Source organism: Dicentrarchus labrax, unplaced genomic scaffold (genome assembly GCF_905237075.1).
Source record: "Dicentrarchus labrax unplaced genomic scaffold, dlabrax2021, whole genome shotgun sequence".
Classification (NCBI taxonomy): domain Eukaryota; kingdom Metazoa; phylum Chordata; class Actinopteri; family Moronidae; genus Dicentrarchus; species Dicentrarchus labrax.
In genome coordinates, this window is record NW_026136708.1 from 4,427,671 (window position 1) to 4,438,307 (window position 10,637).

A 10,637-nucleotide genomic window follows, 5' to 3' on the forward strand; every position below is an offset into this window, starting at 1 on the left:
AGTTGGTGTACCAGCTGAACACAGTTCCTTTAATTAGCAACAAGTGACACAATTCTTCCATGGAAGTTTTCTTATAATTTTATCCTGTTACTAAAAGAGGGCAGGATTCATTTCCCATTAATTGTTTTTTAACCTTGAACAGGAATGGTTATGTAAGTATACCAGTTTGTAATTTTATTGGGGGTCCTGTACTGTAGATATGTTATGGTACATTTTCATGTAATGTAGCTTTCTCAAAAGCTGCTGTAATCAATATTAACAATTCATCATAGGATGTAAAAGGTTTATCTTGTAGTGACAAACTCACAGAGAATTACCACTTGAATCTGAGTTCCCCTCAGCTATACGGACCGCTATAAGTCTTAAATACCTTTAAGTTAATAAAGTGGCAAAGGATAAATGATTAATTAAAATAACAAAACTTTCCGTTTCCTAAAGCCTTGTAACTGAGTGAGCCCAACAAAGGAAGTACATTGGTCCATTTTAGCCGTGGCCTCGGTTCATAAACCTGCAGAGGCCATAGTAAAGGTTCTGGTGACGCAGCAGAAGCAATCAGTGATGTTCTGAGTGGCTGTTTTTTCTCTGTTATCTCTGTGTTATTGGATGATATAGCGGTGACTGGCGGGGTAGATGGGGGTCAGGGAGTGGAGGTCAAGCATCAAACGCTGGTTCACAGATTTGTAGCTGGGGCCAGAGACACCAGGATCCTCCACTTAGAAGATAACACACACATCTTCTTGTATATAGTTTTACGAAAACATTTCTTCACTATCTATTCAGAACCAACATGTTTTATTCCAACACAGACACTAACCTTACACCTCCCTTCAGACTGAATACAATTGTTGCTTCTTTGCCCCTCTACCAAGTGGTCATCACCCATGATTACCTAGATCTCTTCGAGCACAGATCATATAACCTCTAATTTCTGCTGTAGGATTTCCATTACTGATCCACATGCCTGGAGCAGCTGCGTCCTGCCTACTGGAAAATACCCATTTTCTCATCTATTGCCTCAGGTTGTGCTCTCTCTCCATCCCACCCACATTGTCCATCTCCTGGTGTCGGCTGAACACTCTCCCACCACCAACGCTTTGACTGACCGCCCAAAAATCCAGCTAATGATCCCTGTAAACTGGAATTGACGCAATGTTCCTGTCTGCTTTTCTCCCTGTTGGCTGGACCCAGATCCCATAGGCTTTGTCTCCCAGATTTTCCAGCTGTTGGCCCTTGTTGTAGACTCCTCTCTTCTACCTGCTGGGCTCCTGTTTGTCCCTGCCTGTCTGGCTGCACTGAGCGATGAAGATCCCTCTGTGGTACATGGTGGTGGTGCTGGCATGTCTCTTCGCCCCTGGACGCAGTGACTGCCAGGGGGAGTGTGTGGCCTGCGGTCTCCTTCTGCAGCAGCAGCTCCAGCAAGCCTTCAACACCATGGTGAGTGTGTGTGTTTGTCACTCTCAGTCGTCACGAGTCACTGTTGATAAGAGCATCTGCTAAATGCCTTGTCAACACTGTAGTGTGTGTGTGTCAGTGTGGGTACAGCTGCTCCAAACCCTGATAGAGGTGTGTTTGTGTTTGTGATTGTCCGAGTAAGTTATTTTCAATCACGATAACAGCTTCTGCGTAATGCGTTGTGTGCAGTTTGATAGAGCTGCGTGCACTTTGTTTGCATGTGAATATGGGAGTTAATATGGGGGTGGACAGCAGTGTGATTATTGTGTGTGTCTCATGCAATAACATTTTATTTTTAGAGCATTTTTTAATTTATTATTTATATTTCTGCAGTAACTTGACTTGAGAAATCAATAATGACACAAAATGATACAAAACCACAATAAATAGCTTCGGATGGAGTAAGAAAACTTTGGTCTAATCAGTGATGAACCCCTCAGGGCTAAAGTGAGTCGAGCTCTCAGTGTTGGGGGAGCTACTTTAAAAGCATAACTTTGTAAGCTACCAATTACTTCACACTGGAAGAAACTGAACTAAAGCAAAGCTACCCTTGAGAGAAATCTAGTATGGTTAACCAAAGCTGCTTAGAAAAAGTAGTTCAAACAACTTTGTAAAAAAAGGAAAAGATCAAGTTGTGATTCGAAATTATAACAAAAATAAATTACAAAAAGTCATATACGAGCAAAGAAAAGCCCATTTAAGTTTAGTGCCCACTTGTTCACTGGTCATACATAAACCAAACAAATCCAATAACCCGATATGTCAGCATTGGTTTCGTATGTCCATCAGTCAGACCTTCCAGAAACTAGGTTGGGGTATTGCACCAAGCAGGATCCCTCAGTTAGCAGGTAACGTCTAACATAGCAACAATTTCTCTGAACATTTATAAATACTGTAAAACCTTATTAATAGCCCAGGACTTTTATTTGATGCTTTGATGCTCATTGTTTCCGTAAAATGAACTGAAGTGATTGAATTGTGGATAATCTAACTGATTAACAATGTGTAGCATGTCCATATTGACAAAAGTTTAAACATCCAAACCAGGCGTCTAACTGATACCTGCTTTTATTTGTCAAAACGTGTAGCCACACCAGGCTGGTGGAGGGGACACGCTTCTAATTGGGACCCTGTTTTGCTGTATTATTACTAATTGATATAGAATATATTCAAGTTTAGCTTTACAAATTCAAATTCCAAACACTACACAAAGGGCAAGTGTGTGGTGGTGACATATGCCGTCTCTGGGCATGCTCACAGCATGAAACAAGTAACAGGGTACAGGGAAGATCAAATGGGGTTCAACTACAGTAAAGAAGCAATAGCAAAAAAAAAAAAAAGTCTTTCCTTTTATAGTCCAAAATTGTTCAGTAGTAACCACACAAAGAAAGTCATTTATCTACTTGACTCCCTATGCATTCACTATAGGAATGTATTGGAGCTACCAGCAAGCTACTGCAACATGTAGTTAAACCACTAGTTTAATTACATGTAGTTCATTGCTGTTGTTTCTGTCTCATAGTGGAGGGGGATTATTTGCATGTGTAAGTATCTGCAGCACTTGTGCAATGCTTCGTGACCAACAGGAAGATAACCAGCCTCTGCACTCAGAATGCGAATGCTCTCCTTACTCAAACCAAAACTTCAGTGCAGCACACAATCTCATTTCCAAACAGTGTGAGGCACGTCAGCGGGTAAAAATAGTCCGTGGGCGTCCATGAATAGCTGTAGGATGGCTAATTTAGCTGATAATGATGCAGAGAAAGACAGCTGGGACCTTTTTGGGAGTTGTAATAGAACTCTGTAATTGACTGCTGCTCAGTATCATCAGCCCCGGCTTACACTGGTGACTGACACATTTTATCAGTTCCTCATTGTGTTAGCCGCTTTCCCATTGAGCCACAGATGGAATCCACTGAGCAATTCCATTGTCTCCCACTCCAGACTGAAAGAGTGTGTGTGAAGCCGCTGGTGTTTGTTATAATGTCAGGACCCATTGATTTATTAGTGCACACACCTACACACTCACGGACACGTCCATACTCGCTTCCAGACATACACACATCAAGCGTTTCATGGCATCATCCTTTCCACTGACTACTTTCATTGCATAATGCTAATCTTAAAGGTAAATGGCAGCTTTTGTTTACGATTTTGTTAATTATTTGTGCTATGGTTATTATTTACATCATTGTGAGCTGGTCCTGCATGTTGTCTTTTGTACATATATATATTAGGATCTTACAGATTTGAAAAAAGCCTCAGTACACTAATGCACAACAGCAAACATGTTACTTTAGATTCAACTTGAATCAACTTTATTGTCATTGCACACAGTAACGGTGCACCAACATAGAGTTAAAGACCTAACCAGAGTGCAAACAGTCAAGTACAGAATGAACAATAGACCAATGAAGTGATAAAGCAGGAACAGATGTAACTGTGGTATATATGAAATAAACAAAACAATATACAAAATGATAAGCAGCTGTATAAAGTATGAACAGAACCTATTTATGTACAATAGAATGGATCAGGTAGGTTGTTTTAAATGTAGAGCCAGCCTGAGTGTTTTTCGGGGTCCTATGCAATGTTCAACCACCTCTTTTGGGGGAATTGTAGTAATCTTTTAAGAGGTGACAGAATAGATTGGTAGCCTATGCGAGTAGCCGCTGTAGCACGGCAACTGCTGTATGGTTATGGTTTGGGAAAGTAAATATGGTTAAGATATGGTTAGACTTAAGCAACTACAACACCTAAGTTAAGGTTAGGGAATGATTTTGGTAATGGTTTATATAAAAGCAGACACTAATTGTAAGTCTCTTGCATGAAAGTCAGACCTACTACGCGCCGATTCACTACCCAGACCTCCAAATCCTTACTCGCCACTTAAAGGGCACCCTACTTCCTGCACTGGCTCTGAACGTTGGCACTGGACGTAAATCATAAGGTCCAGAACTGACCCATATGGACCGAACTCTATGGGTAGAGGGCTGCATTATGACATAATATCATGTCAGGAACACCAACCTATAACTGTTTATCATATGCATACAAAATACATCAGTGTTTCCTCTGGGTTTAATCCTTAAATGTGTGTCAGTATGATTAGACATACTTTTTGTCTTAGTCACATCAAAGGATCCCGTACTAATGGGATGACATGAGATATCATGCTGGGTTGATGGTTGCAGCATTAACACGGCCATCAGCCATTCATGTGTACAGCTTCGTGCACGGCACCATGAGGTGGCCAGTTAGATTTGAAGGGTGACCCTCCCCACCCCTGTTCTGTCCGCCTCCTGGATACGCCCCTGTGAGTGAGGAGTTTGTTCCCCTTAACCTAACAACAACCTAATCCTAATTCGTTTTGTTTTTTAATGACTTTATTCAACGGACCGGAGGACTCGCAACAAAGGTCCAAATCGAACCGGGGATGATGTTTAAACATTTGAAGTGCTAATCCTGATACTCTTCTGACAAACTAAAGCCTCCTCACTATGGAGGACTCTCTCAACCTTTTTATCCACTGGCCCTCACAAGTATACAAACACATGACTGCGTGCGCGCACACACACATCTGCTCTCACTCATAAACTCCTTTAGATTGCTCCATTGATCTGACGTGGAGAATCCCCTGGTGTGCTCATTTCATTTACGATGGATAATTAATTTCCGTTGATAGATTCACAGCGGAACTCCCTCTTCACTCATTCCTTTGATGTGAGCAGGTTTTCCGATAACAATGCAATTTATCTCGTTTGAGCGAGATTTGACGGGTAAATGGGATTTGCTTCTTACCTCAAACTGAAATTTAACTCAGAGGGCTCGGGAGTTTAAAAAAGGGGAGAAAGGAGAGGTGTGTATGCATAAATCTCTACAGCGTGGCAGCTGGAGCCTATTTTCAGATATATTTACTCTGAAGAAAAACTAATACACTGTGGTTTTCTACATTTAAGAGTATAAATAAAAAATATCAATTCATTCTTATCTTGAGATTAAATAATAATTTATTTTCAGGCAGCATAAAATATAACTTATGGTTGCATTTGAAGCGTTTGAGACAATGAAAAAATGGGAAGTTTTGGCTGATTTTATTTGTATTAAAAATGCTCTTCAGCTGTTCTTCCTTACCACCATACTGGAAAAGTTGTGGTTCCACCAACAGTGTTCAGGCATGAAGCCAAACTGTCAGGTGTGATGATAATAACACAGGAAGCTCATTAAAACTGCACAGAGAGTGAGTGATTCAGCACTGACAACATTCATTCTACATAAAAAGTTCAATTTTAAAACACTATATTTATCATTTTCAGAGCAAAAATATCATTATCAGAAGTTGAAGAGCCAATCTGGGGGAAAAAAAGATCATTTTGTCAGCAAAGGACATAATTTACCTGCTGTCCTTCAAACTGATTTGTAATTTCTTCCAATTTTGTGCTGTCAGTCATTTTGCAGAAGTAGATGTCACATTTATCAAATGATGGACATCTCATATTGGCACCTAACTTTCCATATACGCTGAACACAGCAGGAACAAGGCCCATTAACTCCCATGACACATAATAAGCCTTGCAGGTCAAGAGACTGCTTCCTCAGCCTGTGTCTGCTTGTACAGCAAAGCAGGAACCTGTCGGGTTTAAAAAGTGTGGGTGCATGCCAGAAATGAGATGCTGACCACGGACATGTGAGGTATATTAAAAACTACATTTCTGCATCGAGAACTTAAGTGTGTGACGCTGTTGTTTCCTTTTTTTGCTATTAGCATGATTCTTTTTATAGTTATGTTTTTAAGGGCCTTTAACTTAACCTGTCCTCACTGATTGGCTTATTACTAATAAGGCAATATGCACACAGGAAGTGTCCATTAACATGTCTTTAATGCTGCACTAATGGTTATGAGTAGCCACAACAGGCAGCCGTTTACAGCAAGAACCCACTGTAAGCTACCAGCCCAGCACTAAACAGCAAAAAAAAAAACTTAGCAACTAGCAACTAGCTAGTGAACAGCTATTGAGCATTTAGCAGCTAGCAACACAGAGCTAAAAGCAGAGCTCAGGTGGCCAGAAACATGACTCCAAATGAGTGCTAATGTTGCTCTGTGTCTGCTGGATGTGTAAATACTAACTAGCTAACTAACCTGCTAACAGGTTAGTCAACTTTATTTGGCAGTAGTATGACAAACTTATGTTATATTCAGCTTGTTGGGTTTTGTTTCAAATCTGATGGACAATGGACCTTTTTCACAGCAGCCATTTTGACATGAAATAGTAGGGTAAACACAGGTGTTACCAATGATACTAATTAAGGCTCTGTTCCATTTAGTGTAGCAGAGCCCTTCCAGTGAGGCAACATGCACAGTAGCAGCACCCTGACTCTGTCCAACCTGAATGGAATTCTTAATTAGCATAATATGTAACACCTGCATTTACCCTACTGTTTCATGTCATAATGACTGCTGTGAAAAAGGTCTACTAACTGATCACATACAGTGCTATGATGCTATGGCTCATTAAGTAGTATCTTGGTAATCTATAAAGTATAGTACAACAATTAAGATGTCAGTGGGGGTATTACAGTTTCCAATCAAAAACAGCATATAAAAGTACATTGCCCTAAAATCTCACTGTTGGCGGCCTGCCTTTTGCTGTGCAGCCTACTCTCTCTCTGATACACTGTGTCCAGTCTCCTGTATCATGAGTAGAAGGAGTACACTGACATCGCCACCACGGCCGTGGAGGGTTTCCTCAGGCCTGCCTGTGGGGATTTACTCATTGTGTTGCCATTATGATAATGCAGACCCAGTACTCTCAGAGATGCTCAGCTGCCTAACCAAAGAGTGGCTAAATCTGTGGATTAGGTCTTCAGTTGTTTCTCAGGTCTTAGAACTGGTTGCCACTTAAAACTATATACCTATTCAATGGCTAGTAACTGTTTCAACATCACCCCAAGTAAACACCAATCCGGGGATTTTAACCAGCATTTAGATTTTTGGATCATTCTTTGGATTAATAATTTAGTAAAATGAATTCTTCTATGCACTACTTTAAAAAACCACTCTTTCTTCTCCCTCTGCAGGTGTGTTTGTTAGAGTGTGAGGGCCACGTCTCCTCTTCGCTCACTTGGGAGGTGTGTAAACGCGCCGTGAAGCTTTCGCACTATCCTACACTTTCTGAGGGAGGCGCTCTGTTCAAGAGAACAGGAGAGGAGCTGGAGCTGACCTCTCTCGACCTGAACTCAGACAGTGAACTGCTGCAGTCTGCAGCCGCAGAGCGCTTCCAGGAGGGGGATCAGGATGAGACACCCTTCGAGCAGCGCAGTGTCCAGTATGACTCATCACTGCTGGAATCGTCTGAGGAGGGGGAGGGCCTGCAGGGTCTGGATCTCAGTCTGGCGGACGAAGAGAGGAAGCTGAGGGAGGAGAGGAATGTGGAGAGTGACAGCGAGCTAGAAGGGGACGACGAGGACGACACCTCAGAGGCCATCACCTTATCCAAACGCTTTGGTGGCTTTCAGAGGGGGCGCCATGGATACAGGAAGCTGATTGGCTCACCCATGAGGCCCCTACAAAAGCGCTACGGTGGGTTCATAGGTGTCCGGAAATCTGCCCGCAAATGGAACAGTCAGAAACGGGTGAACCAGCTGCTCAGGCAGTACCTGGGCATGAGGAGCAGCCGCAGCGGCAGGTTCAACAACATCCCCGTAACTCGGGTCTGGAGGCAAAACAAACTGTAATGTCTTTCTGTTCCTCTCACAGAATCCCACCCCAGTTACCTCAACCAATCATGTTTTCAGCAGCTCACTCCAATTTGACGTCACCATCATCATCAGAAGAACAGACTCCGCCATTTCGCTGCACCTCTCTTTGTGTCTCTAAGTAACAAGGAATGTTTTGACCGTGATGTCCTTCTTATTAAGCATATTTACATGCCATTCTGTGAAATAAAAGAATTAGAGAAGTGCAATTGAATATATTTTTGTGTGTTGGTATAATAAAAGGGGCCAAATGAGATTGGTAAACTGGTTCACTGTGAGGTGAGACCTGAGGGTGTGACTTTCATGCATGTGTGGATGGCTTCAGCAGTTTTGCACTCTGTAGTTTGTGTTATGAGAACTGTTACTAATGCCCAGCTCTCATGAAATGGACATGCGTGTTTCTACATAGGTTTCCCCTTTTAAAATGGCATTTTGTCGATTTGGGGCTAAACAAATCATACACAGATGTTTGCCTTCAACCGCACCGTAATTGCTAATCTTCCCACGTCAGAGCAGAAACATGTAGTAGAATCAAATTGGAAGTGGACCGGCACTGTGCTTTCAAGACGGTCCAGTCAGATGTAAACATCGGACAGTGGGAGTGCTGAAGCACAAACTGTTAATTACTGGTATGAGAATCTAATTTTCTGCTTAAATAACTTAATTAATTAAACACAATGGATGTAAAATTGGTTTTCTGAACTTTCAAACTCACCAAAACTCCTCAAAAAAAGTCTTGTTCCCATTGCTTCATTCTGATTATTGACTGAAAAAAATAATTTTTCCTTTCCATTGTATTCAAATTTTGGCCACTGAGCGGAGGTTCTCACTGCAAACCTTGCAAGTGATGAGTTTCTCTTGAAGAAATAAGCCGCAGGTTGGCCGGCTCCCATGGGCTCCTTTAAGTGGAACAATACTGTCCTCTAGTGTTTGAGGAGAGAACATGTTGCCCTTGGATACTGACTTGGGATCAGTTTTATTGTGTCTTCAGTAATATGTTACGTAATTCTTTGGACTGACTGCCTTTTCCTGCAGTAACAGTGAAATGAGAAGTTAACATAAGATGACAGACATGCAGATATGGAAAATTTATGGCTGATACTTCCCTGTCCTTCACTAAAAGTGTCTAAAAACAGACAAAAGTGTCTGTCATCCCTCATTCTCACTGTATTAACTGTCTGTAGTGTAATGATATTTGCCAACCATCTAATAATAATAATAATAATAAGTAGGGGTCTGTACAAAAACTATTGGGGTGGAGAGGGGAGCTGATTTAACTTTTTTAGGAAAGGAAAGCCCTCCACGGTGTTATTAATTTTGTCTTTGGCCGCTCCCTTGGACTTCTAAAATAACCAATATCTTCTCCCAATATCTCAAAAGAATATAACTGTATTACTACAATTAATTGCACTATTAAAAGCTAAAGCAAGGAGAAGTGTAGAGAATTATCAGACAACTGGGTCTACCCAAATTGAAACCATAATTTCTGGCTAGAATAATTATTTTATTATATAAAAATAACTGCATATTAGAAAAGGAATTACATGACACATTTTTGACATACAACACAATGTTGAATATTACTGACACTTTTCAATTAAAAAAAAAAATATATATATATATATATATATATATATATATAATATATATTAACATGAAATTGAACATGAAATAATAAAAAAACAATCTCTCCCTTCCCCTCTAATAATTTCCACACAGCCCCTAACTTACCGTCAAATTATAGAGACGAGGAAGCAATAATTTAAAGTGTTGCTAAGGAAAAACTAATCCCCAGTCAGTTCTCAAACATTACTCCACCCGGGGCTTTTTGCAGAGCTGCTCACGTCACTTCAGTCCAATTGTACTTAAGTGCATGAAGCTGGAACCTGGCGGGGCCATTGGGTGTGTATCGCACTGTGGAATGGGAAAGGAAGCCTAAATGACAGCAGCCCTGAAAACCCCCATCCTAATGTACCATTTGAGAGCAGAGGGATGAAATGAACTGTGCATGTCAGCTGTGGTCATTATTATACAGATGTTTCTGCTCGGGCGATGTTCGTTTGTTTTGCCATCAGGGTATTTTCCTCCACTAGCAGGTCACAGCCATTCTTTTGCATCTTAATAGTGTTTACGTGTTTACTAGTGTTTGATTACGAGATGTAATAATGTACGCACAGGAGTGTGTGGGCGACTGCAGAGAGCGTGAGTGTGAATGTGCACGTGCATGTGTGTGTGCTTGTGCGTTTTCCTGTCAATTAAACACAAAAAATGGAATTTGTGAATACAGTGTACATTTCAGACCACATTTCTAACATTATACCATTGTTCTTGAGTCTTCATACAAAATGTGTATAGAGAAAACTACAATAAAATAGTTTGCTATTTCTTTTGTGGACTGTCATGCAGAAGAAGAAAGAAAAAAGGACAAC

General features: G+C 41.0%; 1 protein-coding gene across 2 annotated transcripts in view; it reads left to right on the forward strand.

Moving 5' to 3' along the window:
- The window catches only part of pnocb (prepronociceptin b), a 28,845-nt gene extending 18,252 nt beyond the window's left edge, over positions 1 to 10,593 (forward strand). For both annotated transcript variants that reach the window (XM_051409828.1, XM_051409827.1), the window contains 2 exons: positions 1,189 to 1,434; positions 7,531 to 10,593. In XM_051409828.1, the coding sequence (XP_051265788.1) occupies positions 1,300 to 1,434; positions 7,531 to 8,187 (792 nt within the window). In that variant the 5' untranslated portion in view covers positions 1,189 to 1,299 and the 3' untranslated portion in view covers positions 8,188 to 10,593. The remainder of the gene's footprint in view (positions 1 to 1,188; positions 1,435 to 7,530) is intronic.
- Positions 10,594 to 10,637: the final 44 nt, after the last annotated feature.